General features: G+C 50.6%; 1 protein-coding gene across 8 annotated transcripts in view; it reads right to left on the bottom strand.

The window, feature by feature from the left end:
- Nucleotides 1-4,157: 4,157 nt before the first annotated feature.
- The window catches only part of CLASP1 (cytoplasmic linker associated protein 1), a 293,090-nt gene continuing 272,231 nt past the window's right edge, over nucleotides 4,158-25,016 (bottom strand). For all 8 annotated transcript variants that reach the window (XM_036318897.1, XM_036318904.1, XM_036318902.1 and 5 more), the window contains 3 exons: nucleotides 18,146-18,352; nucleotides 16,812-16,928; nucleotides 4,158-5,435 (listed from right to left, as the gene is read on the bottom strand). In XM_036318897.1, coding sequence (XP_036174790.1) covers nucleotides 5,349-5,435; nucleotides 16,812-16,928; nucleotides 18,146-18,352 — 411 coding nt within the window. In that variant the 3' untranslated portion in view covers nucleotides 4,158-5,348. The remainder of the gene's footprint in view (nucleotides 5,436-16,811; nucleotides 16,929-18,145; nucleotides 18,353-25,016) is intronic.

The raw sequence follows: 25,016 nt of genomic DNA on the forward strand, positions 1-25,016 counted from the left end.
GGCACAGCAACAGACAGGAGGTCTCCCCGGGGAAGGGGACAGCCCTGGGTGTTCACCTGCTGTTTGGTAGCCATGACACTGGGACAAGCTGGGACCTATGCCTGAGCTGCCCCTCAGGAACCACATGTCACCCCAACATGTCCTCAGCTACAGCTATTTCCCATCGTGGACAGTGCATCCCCTTGGCAGAAGCTGGCTGAGCGGAAGCAGCTGGGGGAGGGGGTGCAGAGGGGGCTGGGCTCCTGGGAGCTGGGCTGGGGGGGAGGCGGCTGGGCTCGGGGGAGGGATGGCTGCAGAGCGGGGCCTGTGGGAGGCCTGGGAGAGGAGCACCGGGTGGGGAGGCGTGGACTGAGCGGGAGCAGCCAGGGGACCGAGGGGCTGAGAGGCAGGAGGGTGTCCATCCACCCCGACGTGTGCTATGCCCGAGGCCTCCCCTCTGACCCGGCCTGCAGGACCCTGGCATGGAGCTCGCTTCCCTTGAAAGAAAGTCCACAGATGTACTCTCCGGAGTCAACACATTTCCCACAAAAGTTTAAAAGTCGGGGGTGGGGCAGGCGGATGGGGGGGTGGGCGGCTGTGTCTATGCTAACCAAAGAATTGACGGGAGTCTCATCTAAATCACCTTATAACTTAGTGTCCGCACACGTTTTTGTTGCTAAATTATGAAATTTGATGATGCAAAAAGCAAGTCCTCCCTTACGCAGTAAGTCCGCCCTTAACCTTGTCAATAGGTTCTGCAACTTTGAAACAACATAAAACAAAACCGATGTAACCACCGGCTACTTGATATAAAAAGAGTAAGTTCCTAGCGTCTCAGCAACCGTACAGTTCCATGCTGAAGAGGACATCTTAAGCTGGAGTCTTGGACCTACTGTGTAACGTGTGTCAGCTGAGCCACAGAAATACACAAACACTCCGAGCCCGCCACCCAAACTGCGACATCATCACGTGAGGTGAGCGTGGGAGTTCCCTGTGCAGACAGACCGTGTCAGCCATGTGAGCCAAACGCAGCCTCTTATTTCATCAACGGAAGTGCAACAGTTCAGGTTATTTCTTGTCAATGCCTCTGCCAGTCATAAAAGGAACTCAGCCACCTTCCTAAAATGGTACAAATTCATTGCTCCTCACCCGTCCCCTGTGCCCGGAAACTCCCGCGTGTCACCCATTCCCATTAGTCACACTCCACGCCGTTCACCTGGTGAGTCCTGCCGCTGAGGGTCCTTTCGATTATGGGTTTGAAAGCTGGGTTTTGAGGGGCTGACACATTCATTCTTTCATTTGTTTGTCCAAACACTTACTGAGCATCATCTAAGTCATCAACTGGGGCAGGTGCCTCGATAATAGCAATTTCAGTGATAAGGACTGTAACAGCGGACATCGGTGGGGGCCCGAGACCTGTCAGGAGCTTTGCCCGCAGCACCTAACCCTCACCCTCCACCAGCAGTGCCCACTTCCCCACCCGGGGGCGCCACAGAGGACGACACTGAGGTCACCTTCAGCTGGAGTCGTGGACCCTGAAAGGCTTGGAGTTGGAACAGACCCTGACTTCCCAAACCCCAGCAGGGCTATTCTCCTGCCAGGCCCACACCTGGCGCCTCAGAGTGAACCTGGAGCTGTCGGGGCGGCCTTCCTGCCCCCCCCCCCCCCACTCCCCTTCCCTGGCGGCACCGAGGGAGGCAGGGTCCTCTCCGAGCTGCCAGGAATTGACCCGGACGCTGTCCCGAGCGGCCCAGAGCCCAGGGGAGTCAAGCTCTCGGGCTCCAGCCCTGGCAGCAGGCCCAGGGCTGAGGGCACTGGTGTGGGAGCATTTTAATGTGTTTTAAATACATAATCTAAGATTAGATGCTCATTCACATGACCTTTGTCCGTTCTTGCCTCGAGCCCTGCAGTGGGAGTTAATAAGTATTGGAGGAAACAGGGCAGCCAAGCGGAGCTTTGCACCAGGGGAGGTGGGGTCCTGTTTGCCCTCCGATAATGGCACCCCATTTCCCTCCCACAGTCCTAGTCTAGATGCTTAGTCACCACCGACTCCCCTAACGCCAGTGATGGTCTGGCGACATCCCCTGAAGCCCAGAGCTGTTTTCTGCAGCAGCTTGTCTCAAGGATGGTCCAGGCCTGGGACCACGCCCTGCCGTGTTTTAAGGAAAATGCCCTGCAGTGGTTCTCAAACGCTGGTCCCAGGCCAGCAGCACCTACATCCCCCAAGACTTGTTGGAAATGCACATTTCCAGGTCCCGAGTCCTCCAGCATCAGCAGCACTGGGGGAGACGGGGGCGGGGGGAGGGCAGCTGCTGCCTCACAAGCCCTCCAGGAGATTCTGGCGTGGCCACTGTAATTTCAGGGAAGATGTTCGAAGGGTGGGAGCTGGGAGGCAGGGAAGACAGCTGTTAGAGAGACAGGACTTGAGCTCCCGCCCAGCCCCATGGGACCAGCTGGGTATCCCCCCGGGCCTGGGCCTCGCCTGGAGACAGCATGGCAGCACATCCTTCCTCGCAGCTTAGCTGATGTGCACCCAGGCGAGCGCTCTCACGTCTAAGTGCCTCCTCAAGGCCGCCTGTCAACGCCCGCCCGTCAATGACCCGGGGCGTCCAGAGCAGCTGCGGGGGTCTGCGGCCTCTCCCGCTGAGTGGGAACTCGGAGTAATTTAAAATACTCCGAGTAATTTAAAATACTCCGGCGCCCCAGCTTCCTGGCAGCAAGGGACCGAAATGACGTCAATGACAGTGCCCAACAGGCTTGCATTTGAGCACCAAGAAGACATGTGGCGATTACAGAAGACACACAGTAACAGATGACAGACATGGGAACCGTTACCGACTTTGCTTACCTGCTTCAGTCATCAGTTCCACTGGAGGCTGCAGCCAAGGCATCAAGAGAAGGAGGGCAGCCCCTGGAGGGTGAGGAGACCCCCAGGGCAAAGGTGTCCCTGGGGACCAAGGCCCTGACCACCACACCTTGTATCCCACCACCGTGTCAGATGTAACCGTGGGGCGGGAGGAGGTGACAGAAGCACGTGGCTTCATTTGACAGGTGGTGTTGGAGGCAGGCCCTCTGCAGACCCTGGACCAGGAAGATGAAACATCGCTGGAGTTGAGTGACATGACTGGAGTGTCCTGCTTGGGGCGCAGGAGAAGGGAGAAGGCAGGCTCTGAGCTGGGAAGAGCCACCCGAGAAGGGGAAGCTATCGGGAGGCGGCCTCCAGGAAGCCCCAGGCCGAGCGCAGAGCGAGTGGCTGCTGGGCTGCTCTCCGGCGCCGCTCAGTGGTCGCCGGGGCTCAGAGCCCACAGCGCACAACCAAGTGCAAAACTGTGTGAGCTATGTTCGTTTTCCTGGAGCGACCACAGAGAGCCCCCGCAGACCACTGCCGACGTGGGCCTCTGTCCCCCCACCCCTACCCTGGCCCATGACCCTGAGATGGCACGGACTCCCTGGCAGCCCAGTCCACGCAGGGGCAGGTGGGCCTCTGCAGCGCCTCCCTCACACCACCCTACTGACCCCACTGCACCTTCCTGTGGTAGTTCTTAGCCCGTCTGTGAATGGAAAGGCTGAGGCAGGAAGTGACATGGCTGCCCAAGGGAGAAAGGGGAGCTGGGGTTTGAACCCAGGAATCTGTGATCACTGCAGTCACATGTCAAACAGGCAGGATGCGGTAGGTCACAGGGGAAAGGAGGCTGAGAGCCATGGGTAGTGACACTTGAAATGAACCATGAAACACGATATTAAACAATATTTAAATAAGAGTAAACCTCCCGAGAAATGCCCTGGTGCCTGGTGGCGGGTGCTCCTCCGAGGCCCACGCCCTGCAGGCTGCAGCCCTTCGAGCCCCCACCAGGCCCCAGCGGCACAGGCCGGTCTGAGGCTCTGCACCCACCTGCTCCCCCTCGGTCGAGGGAGGGGCCAGCAGGAGGCCCTGCTCCTGCAGCTCCCAGGCGGTTCCTGCGAGACCTGCCCACCACACGACACGCAGCAGCGCCCGGCAGGCGGGACCGGCTCCCGTCGTGAGGAAGAGCCTCCAGGACGGAGCCCCCGCCTCCTTCCCAGCCGTGGCCACGCTCCGCTGCCAGGGCGGCCAGGCCACCCCAGAGCAGGGCGAGGAGAAAGATGCCCCCAGCAGGACACGGAATTAAGCGTCATTTATTCTAGGGCAAACTCAAAAGGGTTCTTTTATTTTTTATTTTTTAGCAAATCCTACATTATTAACAAAAGAGTCTGTACATTTGCATGATACACTAGAGAGTGAAACGTGAAAAAGCCCCCCCAAATAAAACCAAAAAACAGAAACCCAACCGGGGGGTGTGGGACCATGCGTGCACACACAGCGCTGACCAAACATTTGGTGGCCGGTATCTTTTAGAGCATTTTCTTTTCACTTCCAAACGTCACTGCCAGCAAAGTCCTGCGGGTTCTACAGAGTTCCTGCTTGCTGTTGTTTGATGTGTGTTATGTTTGATAAATAAAGGGCGGCAGGGAGAGAAGATGAGGAAACCCGCTGCAGCAGCTGCAGAGGGTGTCGGACGCGAGTGCTGGCCAGAGGGGAGTGTCCTTGAGGAGCCGCCTCGCCGGCCGCAGCCTCGACGATGGCAGCGGCAGAAAGCGGGAGCCGGGCGGGTTCAGTGAGAACGCTTTAGAACTGCGCAGCTTAAGCAAACGCTGGGGGTGGGGGGACAGGAGGGACAGACGACAGCGCCGAGTCAGAAAGACCAAGGCCCAGGGCCCGAGAGGAGCCCCTGAAGAAGCTTCCGCAGGCCCGGGAGCCACGGGCAGCGGGGCAGCACCGGGCACGGCGCGGACACCAGCGCGAGGGCGCAGCCTTTGGCCCAGGTACAGAAGCAACACCGGGGTCTGCCAGAGGCCCTCCGCGCTTTCCCTCCGTCCTGCCACGTGCTCCACGTTCTTAGCAGGTCTCAACATACAACTTAAAGAGGCACAACTAACCCTTCCATGGCGGCGGCTGGGGTGGCGGGGAGGGAACCTGCCCTGCACGGCCACGTCCAGGACGCAGGACGCTAAGATGAAAGAGAAACACAGACCGCCACACCCTGCTCATCAGAGCGCTCCCTCCCCGTCGGGTGTCGGTGTTGGCTGGCGGGCGGCCGGCACGCTGCGCCCGCGGGCCCTCAGCGCTGGACACTGCATGGCTCTTTCACTCCTGCCGTTGTGTGTGCGGACGCAAAACAGGCCTTGCTCCTTACATTCAATGCCAGTAAGATTCTACACGAAAGCTGGAAGGGACCAAATACTGATTGTAATAAATATGCGTGGCCTCCTCGCCCTGACGGGAGCCTACGAGGGGCGGGAAGGTCTGAGAGGCACCGCGGCTGCTCTGCGGCTCGGACGCCGCGCTGCCATTAGCTGTGCGTGGAGACGTCGGAGGAGGAGCTGCTGTTGCTGTTCGTGGTCTGCGCCCTCTTGATGTACAAGTTCAGCAGCTTCATCTGCAGGGAGAGAGGGCTGGGTTAGCAGGAGGCGAGGCAGCCGGGAATGGAAAGCAGGAAAAAGCCGGCACCCTTTCACTGAGGAACTCGTTACACAAACAGTTCCGAGTGTCGATGCCTCATTCCACGCCCGCCAGGGCCAGAGACCCGGAGGAGAGAATGCAAGGGCGACTACAAAGCAGGGCCCCTTGGACAAGGCACACGCAGGACAGACCCCCCACCTCACGGGCGCCTGCAGCCAGCAGCTCCGTCCGCGCTGGCGGGAAGCAGGGCAGAGCCCAGGCGCCACAGGGATAAGGTAGCTCAGCCACGGTGAGGGGGCGTCACACCTCCTCCCCCCCACTGCAGCCAGAGCCCACGCAGCACTGCGCATCGCAGACCCCGCCGGGCCACCCCCACGCGGCGGCCTCCCAGCTGCTCACTTGGAGGCAGTCCTGTCTCCCTCGCTGCTCCGTGGCACTGTACCCCGTGGCACATGCCGCCTCCTGCTACAGGTAGCAGTGGACTCCTCGCTGCTTCCAGCAAGCAGACCTCCCCGACACCAGACACCGCGTCACACAGCAGCCCCTCCCACGGGCTGCTCGCCAAGGGCCCTGGAGAGGGGCTGGGTGAGCTGTGTGGTGCGCCCGAGGAAGGGCCCTCTGACCACCAGGAGGAAGAGGCACAGGAGCCACAGAGCTCCCAGCAGGGGCGCCACCTCCCCGCCCGCCCCGCCCCAGGTGCTCTCCGCCACGCGCACTCGAGACTGAAACCCGTGTGGTGGGCTCTCCACACAGGGCGTCTGGGCGGGCATCCTGGAGCTGCCTTTGCCCACGCCCATGCCTGCCTTGCTATCCGCCCCCCCCTCCCCCCGGCAGCGGCTATAGGCCAATGGTTCTCAACCTTGGCTGCACATTAGAATCACCTGGGAATCTTTTTAAAATCCTGATTTCTGGGCCTCATCCTCTGGAAATTCTGTTTCTTTGTTATGGGGTGAGGCCACAACATTAGTAACAAAGAAATAATTTCCGGAGGGTGTGGCCCAGAAATCAGGATTTTAAAAAGATTCCCAGCTGATTCTAATGTGCAGCCAAGGTTGAGAACCACTGGGCTAGGCCATGGTAACATACACTCCCTACCAGTTTGTTTTTCATTCCCCACCTTTTAAATGTAGAAACATTTAATATGATGTCGTGCTACGATGAAAGCGCCTCTGAAGGCTCTGGGGCTCAGTATGACACCTCTGGGCCAACCAGGACCCAGGGAAACTCTGGCCTGAGGCTCCACAGATGCTGCCGAATTCTAGAACAAGCTTCACACTAACTAGTTACGTGACCGCAGGCAAAACACTTCCTGAGCCTTAACCTCCCCGCCTGCAAAATGAAGAGCAGTAACATTCCAAGGTGCCCTCTGTGGCTCCTTGTTCAGCAAATGTGTCCTCTGAACGCCCCTCCCCGATGGCTCACACTGTTCCTTCCTGCTGTTTGCTCCTTCTTCCCTCCTAAGCAGCTCACCCCGCCCCGCCCTGCCCTGCCCAGCCCAGCCCAGTTTGGTCCCTCTCCTCCTGCTCCCATGGCCTAGAACAGCCATGGGCAAACTACGGCCCGTTTGAAATGAATAAAACTAAAAAAAAAAAAAAAAAAAAAAAAAAAAAAAAAAAAAAAAAAAAAAGACCGTACCCTTTTATGTAATGATGTTTACTTTGAATTTATATTAGTTCACACAAACACTCCATCCATGCTTTTGTTCCGGCCCTCCGGTCCAGTTCAAGAACCCACTGTGGCCCTCGAGTCAAAAAGCTTGCCCACCCCTGGCCTAGAACCTAGAATCAGAGCCTGTCCCACAGCGTTCACTACACGCTGCTCACTCCTGGGCTGCTATGGAGGGTCCCTGTGGTCCAGCCTGTGCCCCAGCTCTTCAGGGCAGAGTGAGCTGTGCTTTTCCCACATGCCTTGGCCTAGTGTAGTGAAGAAAGCAGGTTCCTAACACATAGCTGCTGAATGGAAGAGTTTTTAAAAAACAAAAATTATCTAGAAGATATTTCTATGTAAGGCCAGTTAAAAATGAGTTACTGTTAGACTTCTTTGCAACTCAGACCACTAATGTATCCACCCAGTCAAGTCTAGAATACAACTGTAAGTCCAAGGGAAAGACAACAGTAGAGTTAATGATGTGCACATGTTTAACAATCTACAAGGAGCTTTGATGCCTTATAAAAATCCTTCCAGGTAGATAGAACAGGGTCTCCTGTTTTACAAATAAAAAGCCAGGGTCCAGAAAGCTTGCTCATTAGCTGGTATAAATTCAAATGGGACTACTGTAACTTCAGAATGTTAAATGCAATCCCCATGGTAAGCACAATGAAAACAGCTATAGAATACACACAGAAGGAAACAGGAATTAAAACATTTCAGTACAAAAAGCAAACAAACACAAAAGACAGTAATGCAGAAAAGGAGGGAAGTAAAAGCGTTATGGTATATAGAAAACAAATACCAAATGCTAGAAGTCTCTCCTCCTTTATCAGTAGTTACTGTAAATATAAATGGATTAAACTCTCCAGTCAAAGGACAGAGATTGGTAGAGTGGACAGAATAACATGATTCAACTATATGCTAGCCACAAAAAAATTCACGTTAGATCCAAAGAATAAAGAGGTTGAAAGTGAACGGATGGAAAAGATATTCCATGCAAACAGTAACCAAGAGCACAGGGTAGCTACACTAATATCAGATAAAATAGACTTTAAGTCAAAAAAGGTTACAAGAGACAAAGAAGGAAATTATATATCAACAAAAGATCAATACTGCAAAAACATAATTACAAACATTTATGCATCTAATAACATAATATCAAATATATAAAGTAAAAACTGACAGACCTGAAGGGAGAAACAGTTTTACAACAATAGTTTGAGACTTCAATAACCCATTCTTAATAATGGAAAGAACTCAAAAAAAGAAAATAAGAAAAAGAAAATAAAGAAAAAAAGGCCCGAACAACACAATAAGCCAACTAGGTCTAACAAGCACACAGAGCATTCTACCAAACAACAGAATACACATGCTTTTCAAATGCACATGGAGCATTCTCCAGGATAGACTATATGTTAAGAAACAAATTAGATCCCAAGAGATTTTTTTTTTTGAGAGAAAACATTGACTTGTTGTTCCATTTATTTATGCATTCATTGGTTAATTCTTGTATGTACCCTGATTGGAGATTGAACTCACAACCTTGGCATATCGGGACAATACTCTAACCAACTGAGCTGCCGGGGCCAGGGCCTCAACAGATTTTAAAAGATAAATATCATTCAAAGTATCGTCTCTGGTCACAATGAATGAAGCTAGAAATCAATAACAAAACGAAAACTATAAGAAAAAAATCCTAAATCTGTAGAAATTGAACACACTTTTAAACCACCAATGGGTCAAAGAAGAAATCACAAAAGAAATTAGAAAATACCTTGAAAAAATGAAATGAAAACACAACATACCAAAACTTATGAGAGGCACTGAAAACAGCGCAAAGAGGGATATTTACAACAATAAATGCTTATATTAAAAAAGAAAGATCCCTTAACATTAACATAACTTTACATTTTAAGGAACTAGAAAAAGAATAAACTAAACCCCAAGCTAGCAGAATGAAGGAAATACTAAAGATTAGAGCAGAAATAAATGAAACAAAAACAGAGACATATCAATGAAACCAAAAGTTGATTCATTCAACAAAAAACAACAACAAAACTGACAAACCTTTAGCTAAGCTGACTAAAAAAAAGACTCAAATTACTAAAATCGGAAATGAATATGTATACATTATTACTGATTCTAAAGAAATCAAAAATATTACAAGAGAATACTATAAACGATAGTACACCAACAAATTAAGATAAAGATGAAATGGATCATTTCCTAGAAACACAAACCTACCAAGACAGAATCATGAAGAGAAAGACTACACAGGCCTGTAATTAGTAAGGACACTAAAGTGTAATAAGAAATCTCCTGACAAAGAAAAGATCAGGTGGCTTTACTTCAAATGTTCTACAAATGTTCTAAAAAAACATTTAGAGAACTAATACAATCCTTCTCAAGTATTTCCAGAAAACTAAAGAGAAAAGAACACTTTCAAACTCATGCTATGAAGTTAACATTTGTTAACTAATACAATCCTTCTCAAGTATTTCCAGAAAACTAAAGAGAAAAGAACACTTTCAAACTCATGCTATGAAGTTAACATTTGTCCTGATACCAAAGCCAGATAAAGACATTAGAAAACTATAGATCCCTTATGAACAGTTATGAACACTGACGCAAAAATCTTCAAGAAAAGGCTAACAAACAGTATTTGATAGCATATTTAAAAGGTTATATAACATAACTGAGGATAAATTCCTGAAACGCAAGGATAGTTCAACATATGAAAATTGATCAATATTATATACACATCACATTAACAGAACGAAGGAAAAAACAACAACCCCACAGTTATCTCAACTGATGCAGAAAAAAATTTGACAAATTTTTGATGAAAATTTTTGATGAAAATACTCAACAAACTAGGAATAGAAGGAAACTACCTCAACATATCCAAAGCTATATATGAAAAGCCCACAGCGAAAATTATGCTCAATGGTAAAGACAAAGCCTTTTTGCTAATATTACGAACAAGGGGAGGATGCCTGCTTTTACCAATTCTACTCAATATAGAACTATAAGTTCCAGCCAGAGCAATTAGGCAGGAAAATAAATGAAAGGCATCCACATTATAAAGGAAAAATAAAATTATCTTTGTTTACAGATGATTTTATATGTAGAAAATCCGTAAGATTCTACAAAAAAAGTTAAGAGTAATAAATTCAGCAATGTAGCAGGATACAAAAACCAATGACCAAAAACCAGTTGCATTTCTTTACACTAACAATGAAGAGAAAATTAAAAAAACATCTCCATTTCTAAAAACATAAGAAATAAAATACTATAACTAAAACTACGAAGTGAAAGACTTGTAAAATGAAAACTGTAATATGTTGCTAAAAGTAATTAAAGACACATAAATAAAAAAGACACCCAATGCGCATAGGATAGAAGACAATTGTTATGATGCAAGACAATTGTTATGATGCCAATACGACCCCCAAAAGCTATTTAAAGTCAATAAAATCTCTCTCAAAATCCCACTGAGGTTTTTATAGAAATGAAAAATCAACCATAAATTCATACAGAATCTCAATAGACACCAAAGCCAAATTATCTAGAAAAAGAATAAAGCTGAAGGACTCACGCTTCAATTTCAAAACTTACCACAAAGCTACAGTAATAAAAACACACTGTGGGTGGCAAGGAGAACAAAGATGGGGGCGTAGGGAGGTCTGTTTGCTGGAAGCAGCGAGGGGTCCTCCTTGCCTCTCACAACCACAGCAGAATTACAACTAAAATGAAGTAAAACATCATTTGGAACCAACTGAAATCTGGCTGAATGGAAGTCTTACAACTAAAGAAGAATGTACATGAAGATTGGTAGGAGGGGTGCAGGCATGGAATTGGATGATTCAGCACCCACATGTGGCATGTTTATATTTTATTTTCATTATCACTATTATTATTATCTTAAATCCTCACCTGAGGATACTTTTTCCATTGACTTTTAGAGAGAGTGGAAGGGACAGGGAGAGACAGAGAGAAATAGCAATTGGTTGCCTCTCTCATGGCCCTGACCAAGGCCGGGAGTCAGAAACCGAGGTACGTGCCCTTGACGGAATCAAACCTGGAAGGCTGAGACTCTATCCCCTGAGCCAAACCGGCTAGGGCTGTGGCATATTTTCAATTGGGAGGGATGTCTCTGCTGTGAAGACCTCCCATGAGAATCAAGGGCTCCTAACCTTACACCAGAACACTGTCTGGGGTTCCAGAGCTGGGAAAAGAAGTCCCGTAACTTCAGGCTGTAAAAACCAGCAGGTACTGTGGCTGACACGGAGGGTGCTGGAGACCCAGACAGTCCCTCTTAAAAGTGCTAGAGCACCGAATCACTAGGGATTTGATCCTTCTGAGATCCAGCACTGGGGCCATGGTTCAGGGGGATTCAGGGACATACGGAGAGGAACTGGATTGTCTGGCATTGGAGCAAGAACTCAGGGGCGGTGTTCTCCCACACAGGGGTGCTCACAGGGGTCATTGTTCCTATGCTGAGACCACTGTTCCTTTGCAGAGATGCCTGCAGCCATATCTGAGTTTCCATCAGTGTGGCTCACACTGTTCCCTCTGCCCTGGTGATTCCCTGAGACCCTGGCCCCACCCAATTTGCAGACCCACCCAAGCTGTTTACAGCAGCTTTTCCATATGAATGGCCTGACCTGGCTCAGGCTTCAGACTTTCCTAAAATCTCTCAAGCAGCAGCTGCAGCAGCATGCCCCATACTTATCAATAAGAGGCCCAAGACCCGGCACTGGCAGCATCCTGCCTTGTTTCACAGCCTGGCCTCTCCTGGGCACTTCCTAGTCCAAAACAAGTAGCAGCCATCTGCAGATCTCTCTGTAGCTCCTTCCAGGTCACCTGGGCAGTAGCTGACTTTGCACTTCCCAGGAGGCCCCAGGGCCAGTGCACCCAGTGGACAGCTTCTGACCATAGCAGATCACAACTCTATGCATCCACAAGTGACACACTTAAGGGGCAGACTCAGGGAGCACGAAAGCCAAACTGAAGCAATTCCTGCTCCATATGGTATCTCCTGCACAGCAGCTCTCCCACTGTAATTGCAGCTGCTCTTCACAGCTAATTGGCCTGGAGGTTAATTCCTCCCAGTTATACCAACAGCAATCAAGGCTCAAATAACAACAAGACTATGCACACCACACAGGGGTGCACCTAAAGTGTCTGGAGCTCAGGTCACTGGGGAGACCATCACTGGGACCTACAGGACACCTACTACATACATAAAAGGCCACTCCACCAACTCCAGGAGACATAGCAGCTCTACCTAATACACAGAAACAAACATAGGGAAGTAGCCAAAATGCGGAGACCAAGAAACATGTCGCAGATGGAAGAACAGAAGAAATCTCCAGAAAAAGACCTAAATGAGACGGAAGCAAGCAAACTACTGGATGTAGACTTCAAAACAATGGTTATAAAGTTGCTCAATAATCTTTCAGTTCGCAGGCCCACGCTTGATCCACTGAGCAACCCACCAGGCAGGTTGCTCAATAATCTTAATGAGGATGTCAAAGACCTAAAAAAGGACCAGTGAGAAATAAGGTCAGTGGTCGGCAAACTCATTAGTCAACAGAGCCAAATATCAAGAGTACTTCTTCAAAACAGACTCGCCCAGGCCAAAAACCGACTTCTGTGCATGGGCCACGAAGTTTCAATTGCACTGTACGTGCATGCCACACTTGGCATTTTATGGAAGAGCCACACTCAAGGGGCCAAAGAGCTGCATGTGGCTTGTAAGCCGCAGTTTGCCGACCACTGCACTAACTAAAATGAAGAATATTTAAAGCCAATCAAAAGTAGAGGATAATGAGAATCAAATCAGCGATTTGGAATATGAGGAAGGAAAAAACACCCAATCAGAAGTGCAAAAAGAAAAATGAATCCAAAAATATGAAAACAGTGTAAGGAGTCTCTGGGAAAATCAAGCATACACCAACATTCGCATTATGGGGGTGCCAGAAGGACAAGAGAGAGAGCAAGATACTGAAAACTTATTTGAAGAAATAATGACAGAAAACTCTCCTACCTGGTGAAAGAAATAGACTTACAAGTTCAGGAAGCACAGTGAGTCCCAAACAAGAGGAACCCAAAGAGGCCCACACCCAGACACATCATAATTAAAATGCCAAGAGGTAAAGACAAAGAGAGAATCTTAAAAGCAGCAAGAGAAAAGTAGTTACTTACTTGCAAGGGAGCGCCCATAAGACTGTCAACTGATTTCTCAACAGAAACTTTGCAGGCCAGAGGGAATGGCAAGAAATATTCAAAGTGATGAATAGCTAAGACTACAACCAAGAATACTCCACCCAGCAAAGCTCACATTTAGAAATGAAGGTCAGATAAAGAGCTTAATGACAACAAAGAGCTAAAGGAGTTCATCACCACCAATAAGTATTACATGAAATGTAGAAGGGTATTCTTTAAGAGGAAGGAGAAGAAAGAAAAAAGATAAAAAATATTAACAATAAAATGGCAATAAATACATGTCTATCAACAAGTGTATCTACAAATCAAAATAAATAAACAAGAAATCTAGTTAACAAAATAAAGAGTGATGAATAAAATAGAACCAGAGTTATGGAAACATGGAACAGACTGACAAATCTCAAAGGGAAAGGGGCAGAGGGGAGTGGGAAGCAATTAAAGAAAAAACTTATATATATATATGCATTACCTATGGACACAGACAACAGGGTGGTGAAGGCCTGAGGCGGAGTGGGAACCAGGGGCAGGGGGGCAATGTGGGGATAGAAGGGGTACATCTGAAATACTCTCAACAATAAAGATTTTTTAAAAACCCCCACAGAGTGTGCTGTCATAAAGACAGACATATAGTCCAATGGAACAAAACAGAGAGCCCAGAAATAAACCCTCACATATGTTGTCAAATGATTTTTGACAAGGGTGCCAAGGCCATTCAATGAAAAGAGGGTAGTCTTTTCAACAAATAGTATCAAAAAAAACAGTATTTACAATCAAAAGAATGAAGTTGGACCCTTACTTAACACCTATGCAAAAATTAACTCAAAATGGATCAGAGACCTGTGTGTAAGAGCTAAAATTATAAACTCTTAGAAGAAAACATAAGGAAAAAGCTTCACAACAAGGATTTGGAATGACTTCTTGGATATGACACCAAAAGAATAGCAACAAAAATTTTTTAAAAAAATTGAACTTCATGAAAATTTAAAATTTTGTGCATAAACAGACAAGGAATTAACACCCAGAACTTAAAGAGAACGTCTAAAACTTAACAGTAACAAAATCCAAACAATCCAATTTAAAAAAGGGAAAGGACTTGAATAGACATTTCTCCAAAGACAGACAAGTGGCCAACAAGCATATAAGAAGATTTTCAACTCGCCAATCATTAAGAACATGCAAATCAAAACAGCAATGAGATACCACCTTGCCCCAGTTGTTAGGATGGCTACTTGTCAGAACGAGAAAATAACAAGTGTTAGCAAGGACGAAGAGAAACTGCAATCCTTTACACTTTGGTTGGCGTGTAAAATGGCGTAGCCACCGTGGAAAACAGTTTGGCAATTATCATATGATCCGGTAATTCTAGTCCTGGATATACACCCAAAAGAACTGAAAGTAGGGACTCAAAGAGATGTTTGTACACCCATGTTCATAGCAGTGTTCTTCACAATTGCCGAGGGTGTAAACAACTCAAGTGTGCATCCCCAAGATGTGCAACAAATGGAGTATTTTATTCAGCCTTAAGGAGGAAATTCTGACACGTGCTACAACATCGCCTGTCACAAGAAAACACAGACACTGCCTGATCCCACTTACATGAGGCACCTGAGGAGCCAGTTCATAGCAACAGAGAGTAGAATGGTGGTTGCCAGGGGGGAAGGGGGAGGATGGGGAGTCATTGTTTAACGGGGAGAGCTTCAGTTTTACAAGGTGAAGAGTTCTGAAGACGGATGGTAGTGACGGCTGTACAACAATATGAATGCACTTAGTGGCAGGGAATCATACACTTGAAATGGTTAAGAAAGAAAGTTTAGTTGGGGGTGGGAAGGCCTGGCTCCTGGTCAGGACCTGGGCTCCAGGCCCAAGGCCTCCATTGAGAGGGGGCAGCAGCAGGGCTGGCTGCAGGGCAGGGATGAGAAGACACCTGTCACTCTCAGCTCCTCATGAGAAGGGTCATGTGAGATGACTGCACAGCTCCCTCGTGAGGAAGGTAAAAAGTGCAGACAAAACTGAGCTCTGACTATGTGAATTATGGATGAATTGTCTATTTTATAAATTGAACTCCCTTTGTCTTCTAGGCCTTCACTGCGGCCAGGAACCACCCAAAGGCCACTGCTGGAGGCAAGAAGAGGGGAGGGGGTTCCCAGCCTGGCACTCGCTGGGACTCCCACCCCGTCCTTCCAGATGGGGGTCAGGAAAGGGATCAGTGAGGAGGCTGTGGGAGCAGAGGGGAAAGGGGAAGCTGCAATGGAATCAGGAGCAGCAGTTCCCAACCCCTCACCACACCTGATGCACACATCTCCCACCTCGATGCTCACTTCTGTCTGCAAGGAGAGTGGTTCTCAACCAGGGGCCGTTTTGTCCTCTAGGGGATACCTGGCTGTGTGCAGACGTTAGTGAGTCACAACTGAGGGGCGAGGTGTGCTACGGGAATCTATAGGTGGCAGCCAGGGACGCTAAATTCCCTACAACACATAGGACCCCCCCCCCCCCCCCCCAGCACACACACAGAGTGGCCTGAAGTGTCAGCAGTGCTGAGGGCCCACAGGCCGTGCTCTGGAAAGGCGGGCAGAGGCAGCTTTGCTGGGAACTCTGGGAAAGCAGGACTCCTGCTGTGATGCCCCCACTGTGTCGAAGGAGCAGCGCAGGGCGGCACCTGCTGACTCCTCCTTTCCTCGGGAGCAAGGTCAGGCGCCACTGGCTTCCTGCTCTCCTAATCGCACAGCTGCCGCCCCACCCACAGGCAGTCCTGGAGCAGCTGGGCCCTTCCCCACGGAGACGACCACCAAGGCACCGCCTCCCACCCTGCCTCTCCTGCCAGAGCTTGGGTTTCTACCTGCTCTCAGTAGCAGGTTCATCAGATCTGAGTTTATTTTTAAACCAATAAGCACTCTAGCCAATAGTTCTTTTTCCTACTTTCTGCCCGATTCTAAGCTACTCTTAAAGGAAACATGAGCGGCAGCACAGGGTGTTGAAATCTTGGCTTCGGGAGTTAAGATCCCTGTATGCTCATGGGCAGGTTAAACGCGGCGTAACTGTTCTTAGCCACAGGGATGCTGTCCTGAGTAAATGAGTCACACCACCAAGTGCAGAGAACGGTGTCTGGGACCCGGCGGGCACGTGGTGAGTTGGCCACCAGTACCGTGGATGCCCCGAGAACCCAGTTCCGACCCAGCAAGCTGCTAACCCAGCAGGCAAATCTCCTTAGCGTTTCTGTGAAAGAAGACAAGCTGGTTTCTAACAAAGTCACCTTCCCTTTGGGAATAAACAGTTACAACAGACCCCGCTGTAACTTGCCGTGACTTCGCTATCTAGTTGGTCACTTTTATCTTTAGGAAAATGCTTTCGGAGAAATGAGGCCCAACTACCACACACACGATGAGGAAGCCGGTGCGGTCCAGAGCTGCGGGCAGCGAGTTCCGACCTGCTGGCAGAGCCCGGGTGCGCCTCAGCCATGTAACAGGATACATACCTTGCTCCCCGTGAGCTGTGCAAGGTGAGGTTTCAGCTCTTCTCCGATTACGGAATAAATTGCCACCAAGCAGAACACACTGGCCTTCCGCACACTACTTTCAGTGTTGTCATAACCCTACAGAGTCGGAGGGGAACACAGAAAGGAAACGAGATCAAAGATTCATTTCACCGTCAATATTTCAACATTTCCACAAATGCCCTCAGAGCTCAACCTTGGACTTGTCAAAACAACCAGGGTGTAACTCAGCTCTGCACCTGATCCAGGGAGCTTCCCGGAGGCTGGGAGCTGCAGCCGACCTGCCCCGCCCGGGCCACTGCAAGGAACTGCCACAGCAGCCCCCCAAGCATCGAGGGAGACATAACAAGGAAGAGGTGAAGGGGGACAATAACTTGCTTCTTTCGTACTTTCCGGAAGGTAAAAAAAGTTTCATGTGTGAAAACCCTTTATAGAAATGAGAACTACACACTCTCGTGCCCGGACATCAGTTAGCACCGGCTAGAGCTGGACCTCAACCTACCGTCGCCTCATCCACCCCCCCCCCCCCCCCCCCGCCCGAGGGACCTGCCTGCTGTTCCCCACACGGACTCCAGGACTTCCCAGCCACTGTCGTCCCCTCTGCCTGGCGTAACCCCGGCCCCGCGCTCAGCAAACAGCAGCACCACACGTGGCTCTGATTTCTCTCTACCCTGCCCAGGGAACTCTCTCTCCAGGACCCCACGCGACACTGCCTCCCGGATGAGCCCTTCTCTCTCTGCTACCTGCCAGGAACCGCCACTCGTGCTCTGTTTCCAGCTGTCAGCACGCACCTCCCTGGGTAGCTTAGCACAGCCCCGGCGTCTCCGCTCGGCCATGCAGGCTGCGGCCCCTGAGGTGATGCCGATCAGTGGAGACCATCTTCCCCCGGAGCCTATCTAACTCCACGTCTCATGCTCAGGGGGGTTCCAATCCACATTTGCTGGGTCGGTGAGAGCAGGACCACTGTCTGGTTTCCCACTCCACGGCCCACCTGCCCAGGGCTGGGGCCCACAGATGTGCAATAAGGGTTTGTTGAAGGAATGAACAACAACAATGATCCAAATATGTTTACAATAAACAGAGTTCATTCTCCAGCCCAGTTCCAGGCTGCCAGGACACCTCCCTGCTGCACTCTGGGGAGGGTAGACTGGGAGCCGAGAGAAAAGACGTGAGGCAGCCACGCCACACAGCTTCCCAGGTTCTAAAACAGGTCACCTCCCGACTTTCCCTACCTGCCCTGCTTCAAGCGAGCAAGGGAAGCCAGGCCCCGTGCCCCCTCGCACCCCTGAGGGGGTGTGGCACCGCGCCCAGCCCACCTGCAGCAGGCCCGGGATGATGTCAGCCAGCAGCTGCAGCAGGGACTCCCTGGCGATCCTCTCCACGACCTTGGTCTGCATCTTGATGGCAGCCAGGTTGATGGGGTAGTCGGCCGTCTGGATGATGGGGCAGAGCACTTTGATGCACTGCTCCGGGTGGATGGAGCTGGCCAGAGTGGACGCAGCTTCCTCGGCGGCTCTCACCACCTGAAACACAGGTCCCCCCGAGCGTGAGTGCCACAGCCAGGAGCAGCCAGAACAGTGCTCCTAATTCCAGAGGCGAGCGACATGCTTCGCTCAATGCCACCGTCACTTCCTCGGGCCAATGTTGTTCCAGAAGTTTGAAGGGTAATTTCCCAGGGGTATGGAGGCCTTGGGAAGGCGGGTACAGTGGATTTTGGCAAAAACCTTAGAAAAGTGGTTCTCTGAGTGCAGCCTGCCCCACCCCTCCACCGCAGCAGCAGCTGCGACCTCCTTAGGAGGGCCACCTCCCCAGGCCCCAGACCCGCGGCCTCAGGCTGTGGGCTGGGGCCGCAGCGTGTCAAGCACTCGGAGATTCTTAGGTGCAGGGACATTTGAGAGTCTGCCCGAGGAGATTGGACCCGAGAACAGAAACACTCCCCGCGTCTGTGGGCCCCACAGCAGGAATAACGAGAGAAATGGAAGGAAGTCGGAGTGGCCACAGCACGCGGGTTCCAGCTGCAGGGAGGGTCCCGAGCAGCCCTGAGAAAGCTGCTCGTCCGGCTCACGCGCTCACCTCACCACAGAGGAGCAGCTGACCTGTGAAGGGGCCCCGGCGCACTGGGACACACGAAGGGCCACAGGCACCCTGTCATAGGGGAAGCCAAGTGCAAAGCCCAGAGAACAGGACGGGCAGGGGTTTGGGCTCAGAGAGCTGGAAGCAAACCCTAGCCCATCATTCACACAGGCGAACCCCACCTCCTGGTCCGTAAAAACAGATCATCTGAGGAGGGATGGAGATATCTGGCCAGTCAGTAAATGGCAGATTTTAACTACTACTGATAAAAAGGAGTACATACATAAATGATACGCGAAAACACCAAACCGTAAAGAGGTATGCATTTCCTTACAAACACAGTGAAAATCCAGCACATTTATCCTCGGGCCAGCCCGCCCTGTCCCTCTATCAGAACCACTCCACAGTCCCCAGCAAGGTGGGTCCGCCCTGCTCCTGTCTGCCGGAGGATTTGTTCTGTTTAAAGAAGCTGAATTCTCAGTCACATTTCTTTCTTGTTGGGGACCCTCTGGGCTTTCCCTGAGAGGACCAGATATCTCCTTCAGACATGACTAAAGGGTAAGTGTCTTGTTAAATAAGCTCACCTGCTCACCCCACCATCACCTGGTCAGCATGCTCATGGACACAAAGCATACACCTAGGATTATGCATTAATCCCTTAAAGAGCCAAATGGAGACCCAGGTTAGCAGGGTTCAAGGGCAAATACTGTGTGCCTGTGAGGACACAGGTGTGAAGAGCATCCAAGACTTGTCTGTGTTTCCTATACACATAAAAGGTGAGGCTTGGCTGCGAAGCATAGCGGAGAAGTGATTTTTAAGAGTCATGTTCTACCCTCAAAAAGCTCATACGATTCTTAAGATTTTCACAGCCCCAGCAATTTTTTTTCTCACCACCCTTCTCCCTGCCTTCCAGCTGTGCTCAGTGTGTGCATCCAATCAGTCCTATGTGTCGGGGGCTAGCTCAGAGCTCAGACCAGAGGTGCAGACAGTGGGCCCCGGCCTTGCCCTCCGGGTGCTGGGCAGGTGGGGTAGTCCATACAGAGGGCAGCGTGAGGATGCAAAGGCCCAGGAAATGGCGGCCGAGGCCAGGGAAGCAGGTGGGGCCAGGTGGTGGGAATCTGCTACCTGAGGAGCTTCTTACAGTTGGCCAGGCCTGGGCAGAGGGTGGTGAGGGATGGGAAGTAGGAGGACTGTAGCAGGATGCTCCGGTGTTCTGCAGGAATTCTTCCAGCTCCAGGGCTCCCAGCCCTACAGAGCCAGCTCCGCCTGCCTCTCTCCTGCACAGCAAGCCAGTGATGTGAGTTGGCCACAGCAGACCGGGCTTGCATGCACCTCAAAATAAGTGGGCGGGCTTCCCTGTCAGCAAGCATTAACTGAGTCACATCCACGGGACGCCACGTTAGTTTACGGACACATGGAAATGAGAGTATTTAAAAGAAACCCGCGGTGAGTTTTTCTTGACAACTCAATCTCCTGCGGAGTGCAGCTTTTCCTACACAGATGCCTGAAAGTAGAGTGCTGTTTGGCCCTGGTGTGCACACGACCTTTACCCCTTTACCCCACGAAAGCAGAGTCCAGTTTGCGTGGGCACATTCTCAACCTCAGAGAGCACCACACACAAACCTCAGCTCGACCCTCTGGCGAGGAACTGCATTGGTCTGAGCCACAATTTTTAAAAACTCTAAAAGGAGGATTTAAAAACGCAGACTACCCTGGCTGGGTAGCTTAGGACATCGTTCCGATAGCCCAAGAGTGCAGGTCTGATGCCAGTCAAGGCACATACAAGAACCAACCAATCAATGCATAAACAAGCAGAACAGCACACCGATGTTTCTCTCGCACTCAAACCAATAAGAGCCCTGCTGTCACTGTTCTTTGGGTGAAGACAGTATACGAGTGACCGCCCCTAGGAAACACATGAAGGTACCAGCAGGCCTTGCTGAAGGGACACAGCGGCCAGCCGGAGCTGGGGCTGCCAGAGCGCAGAGCTGTCCAGAGGATGCCTCCTGCCTGGCTGCTGCCCACGTCGACGCCCTTCAATCAGCATGGCGGGCCAATGAGGCCTGGCTTTGGCTGGTCCTTCTAGCTGAACTTCCCACTGTGCCCTGGTAATGCCAAGCTGAGGGCCCGCCCTGCACAGGCCCAGCCGGCCAAACCTCAGTGCCCACGTCTAGTCCCTGTACATTCCCTGAATGTGGATCATGCCTGCCCTTCACCTGGCTAGGCCTAGCCACCCCTAGGAGCCAGTCGCTTTAGCAGAACTGCAGGAAGCTCTGTGTGCACACTGCACGCCGCACCTAGACATCCGCTGGGCGTCTCTGCCACCTGACTCCCTGCACCTAGACATCTGCTCAGCGTCTCTGCCACCTGACTAGCAGCTCCGGGAGGGCCAGCATGCACCTCAGCCACTGTGCTCTCCCGCACGTCCAGCACAGGCCATGTCCACTGTACATTAGGGACATTATAAACGTCTGTCGAACCAACTTTCCCCTCGTGCATGGAGTTGTAAAGTACTCACAACTGGCAGTCGCCCCTCGGCATGCCTCGCTGATCTGCATCCACATGCTCCAGCTAAGGAGTGGCCCAGCCATTAAGGAGGAGGCAAGATGTCTACCAATGACCCACATGAGCCTCAGGAAAGCCCGGCACCAGAGTGCCCCCTTCCAGGTGACATACTGGAAAGGACGACACATATCTGTTCTTCGGCAAAGACTTCCGTTCAGGTGAGCTTCTCCCTACAATGCTGTCTGAGAGGGCAGCCTGTCCTGGAAGAGCTCCATCATGCGGTGCGTGATCGGAGATGAAGTGCTCTTCTTCCTCCTCCGCTCCTGCACACCCCACGCTGAGCTGGGTAGCTTAGGACATCACCTTAGGACAAGCACAAGCACCCTGACATGCTAGCCAGAAAGGAAGCTGAGGAAACGGTGGGTCTTAGCTCTTAAACTTGGAAAAAACAAAAGGATCAGGAGACTCTGAATGATTTCATAGATAAATCCAAGTTAGAAAACAGTGATGTACAGAAACAGACATTTAAGATCCCAACAGGAGCCCTAGTTGGTGTGGCTCAGTGGATAGAGCATCAGCCTGAAACGAAGGGTCCCTTGTTCGATTCCAGTCAGGGCATATGCCCGGGTTACAGGCTCGATCCCCAGTAGGGGGCGTGCAGGAGGCAGCCTCGCTGATCTGCATCCACATGCCGATCAATGATTCTCTCATCACCGGTGGTTCTCTCTCTCCCTCTCCCTTCCTCTCAAGAATCAATAAAAATATTAAAAAACAAAAAACAAAACCAACAGGAGATGGGAAGCAGCCGTGGGTGGGAAGGCGTGGGCTTTAGGGACAGACTGGGATTCAGGCTCAGCAGTGGCCCTAACAGTCACAACAGGAACAAACTAACCCTCCCTGGGCGCCTCCCAGGAGTCTCCGGGCACAGAGGCAGGAAGCAGCGGCCAGGTGCACATGAGACCTGCCGCAGGCTCCTCCTCCCCGCCAGGCTCTGTGCTCACTGTCATCAGGTGCGGTGAGCTGCTGCGGACACGGAAGGCTTCGGATCTACGGAACTCACACCCGAACCAAGGAGACCTCCCTTCTACAAAACTCCACAGCACGAAGCAGCTAATCCCATGCACCTAACACAGGGAGGCTTCTAGAATTCCTGAAAGCAGAATGCAGACGCTGCTCCTCCAGGTGGGCGTGGCGGCACTCCCTCGAGCTGTAGTCGGACCCCAGGACAGCTCTTCCTGCCAAGGCAGGTCGGTGCTCCTAGCTTTGCCGTACATGCCAAACCCCGGCTTTGGCAGGCTGCTTGAGTCAGGGTGAACTTTAGGTTTTGCCCTGAGTTCTATGTAACATAAGAAGCAAAGATTAGCAATGTAAGCACATGGAGAGCAAAAGTAAACATGGGCAACAGAAGGAAGGGAGGGCAGACAGTTTAGTAGATTAGATGTCAGGAGGAGGCAAGGATTTAGAAAGGGGGGTGGGCGTATGCATGAGAGACAGCAAATTAAAGAGACTTTTGGATCATAATCCACCTTGAAGCTGTCACAATTATTCCAATTCTGGTGATTTTGCTAGTCTGGTTAGAAACATAGAAATTCTTCCTTTTCAAAGTTAGTGAAATAATATTGTCTAGCAAGGAAAAGCATAATTTCCTTATCTAACTTTTTTAAAAAATGAGATCATTACTCAGAATACTAGAGAATGTTTGCTTAAAGATAAGGTTTCTTTTGGAGCAAAGAACTTGTCAAAATTTGAATTGCATGTTTTAATAAGTTTGATCTGGCCCTGTCACAGACACATCAGAATAACAGGCTCAATAAAAACATAAATAAATAAATAGATAGATAACAAACGCCCAGAATCAAAGTGCTCTTCCCAGTGGGTACTCCCAGCTTAGCTCTGCAAACACTTGGGAGCCAGGGAAAAGGTTGGGATTTAAGGTGCAGCGTCCACACGGCCTAGACCCCGCAGGCGAGTTCTCACATCGCCAGCTCTGTCCAGTGGGAGGAGGGAGAAAAGCAAAGCTCCCGGTTCAAAGTGTGGAGATCTAAGTTTGGACCTGGTTCTGTCGTCTGGTGATCTTGGGAAAATTTATTTTACTTTCTAGGCCTCAGTTCCCTCATTAGTAAAATAAGGGGGAGAATCAGAAGAATTTCTACATTATTTTTGGGTTTCAAAACCTTCTCTTCTACCCCTACTGGTTTATACTCCCCCTAGACACACACACACCCAGAACATTTTAGGAGGCAGACTCTGAGTGAGATGGTCTCCACCACCAGCCATCACATCCTCGCTTGGAAAAGCAGGCTCCGGGCGCAGTCTGCCGCTTTCCAGTGAGTGAGGGCTCTCAGGCGGGGCCTTCCTATGCCTTACCCCCAAGAGGCTGACTAGAGAGGTTTCTGGTTTCATCTTTTCGTTAGAAAGTATTAACTCACAAAGGAAATGGGCTTCTGGCCACACCTCAGGATTGGGCCCATGAAAAACTGGAGGTTCATAACTATAAAGGTTTAGGTGTGTTCCTCAACAGCCCGTCCCACCAGCTGGAGGCTGGACGAGAACAGGCACTCCTCCAGCCCCTCTGGGCTAACAGGGAAGCATACCACGGTGCGGAGACATAGTTTCCCAGTTCACGCCCTGCACTGTCCTCAGAGCCACTGACCAACCGACTGCGGCACTGCGGCTGCTTTCACGAGGGGCGCCCGAGCCGCGCCCAGCACAGGGTGTGTTGAAGACGCGGCTGGACAGTGGTTTTCGTTGCTCTTTGGAGCAGCACCTCACTCACTACGCTGCCTTCTGACACTCCACCCTGTCCTCTGGCTCTGGGGTTTGTCCAAAGGACTGCATGAAGCAGAAGCCCTAGTCCCCAGAAAGTTCTCCTTCATTTTTAAAGTAACATTGGTCTAACTTTGTTTTTTGTTTTAATCCCTTAAGTCATAAAGCATTACATTAACTAGAAATTACTTAAAAATTACAAATAAAACCCCTGGAAATTTAACAGTGGCTGCTTTATATTTACAGAAGACTCGAACATCCCCACACAAGCCACAGCACCTGGGGCTGGACTCCCACGCGCCACACATCACGCGCCAGCACGTCCGCGCAGGGACGTAAGGCGATGGCGATGCTGCCTCTGCTGACAGGCCAGTTATCAGAATGTACTGATGACCAAACCGTCTCCATTACAGATGATCTGTAAGAAACTGAGCGGGAGCAACAAGCATCCTTACACTCAATGTGCATAAAACGATGAGTAATTAGGGTATGGACTATTCACCAGGTAGAGAGCCTCCTGAGGACGGGCTGGCCGACAGCAGCTTAGGAGCGATCTGCGCGCAGCAGGCACTGGAAGCACATCTCCATGTCACTGTCTTTCCTTCTCACACGGTCACGCTCGCGCGGGCGCACGGAGCACCTGGGAATGAGCTGCGGAGCTGGAGGTGCAGAGGCTTGACCCAAAACAAGGCTTCCTGCCTCCACTCAGACCTCACACTACCCCGGAACCTCGTTCACTGCATGAGTTCCCTTATGGAATCCTCTCTTAATCAAGGAAGGTGAGACTCTGTACCCCTCCCCACAAACAGATGACAAACTGAGATGGAAAGAGTGAGTTAGTAG

Source organism: Myotis myotis, unplaced genomic scaffold (assembly GCF_014108235.1).
Source record: "Myotis myotis isolate mMyoMyo1 unplaced genomic scaffold, mMyoMyo1.p scaffold_m19_p_8, whole genome shotgun sequence".
In the NCBI taxonomy this organism is placed as follows: Eukaryota; Metazoa; Chordata; class Mammalia; order Chiroptera; family Vespertilionidae; genus Myotis; species Myotis myotis.